The sequence below is a fragment of the Corapipo altera genome, unplaced genomic scaffold (genome assembly GCF_003945725.1).
Source record: "Corapipo altera isolate COAL_440 unplaced genomic scaffold, ASM394572v1 61474, whole genome shotgun sequence".
Classification (NCBI taxonomy): Eukaryota; Metazoa; Chordata; class Aves; order Passeriformes; family Pipridae; genus Corapipo; species Corapipo altera.
The window spans coordinates 1-549 of NW_020886111.1; the positions used below are offsets into that span (position 1 = coordinate 1).

The 549-nt window shown below is 65.0% G+C and overlaps 1 protein-coding gene across 1 annotated transcript in view; it reads left to right on the top strand.

Moving 5' to 3' along the window:
* Nucleotides 1-307: 307 nt before the first annotated feature.
* LOC113941017 (methanethiol oxidase-like) overlaps nt 308-549 on the top strand; it is a gene marked incomplete at its 3' end in the record, with an annotated part of 6,945 nt that continues 6,703 nt past the window's right edge. The window contains exon 1 of the mRNA XM_027632177.1: nt 308-410. Coding sequence (XP_027487978.1) covers nt 308-410 — 103 coding nt within the window. The remainder of the gene's footprint in view (nt 411-549) is intronic.

Consider the following 549-nt stretch of genomic DNA (forward strand, 5'->3'; position numbering starts at 1 on the left):
CAGGGAGGGCTCCGTGATGCTGCAGATCGACGTGGACACGGAGAAGGGAGGCCTGGCCGTCAACAAGAACTTCCTGGTGGATTTTGGCAAGGAGCCCAACGGGCCCTGCCTGGCCCACGACATTCGCTTCCCCGGCGGCGATGCCACCTCCGAGATCCTGCCCTAGGAGTGAGCCCGGCCCGGCTCCGCCCTTCCCTCCCTTCCCTCCCCCTGCAGTGCCCCTGCTGGGAAAGGGCGGCAGCTGATGGGCTTTGGGATCCCGGTGATGGGCTTTGGGATCCCAGTGATGGGCTTTGGGGTCCCGATGATGGGCTTTGGGATCCCGGTGATGGGCTTTGGGATCCCGGTGACGAGCTTTGGGATCCCAGTGATGGGCTTTGGGGTCCCAGTGATGGGCTTTGGGGTCCTGGGTGAGGGGCTTTGGGGTCCCCACTCCTCCCTCCAGTCCCGATTCCCCCTCCTGAGCTCAGGGAGCTCGAACTTCCCCCGGCCTTGTGCGGCCAAACCAGTGCAGACACACGATCCCAGTTCCCATTCCCGGCTGGCCAG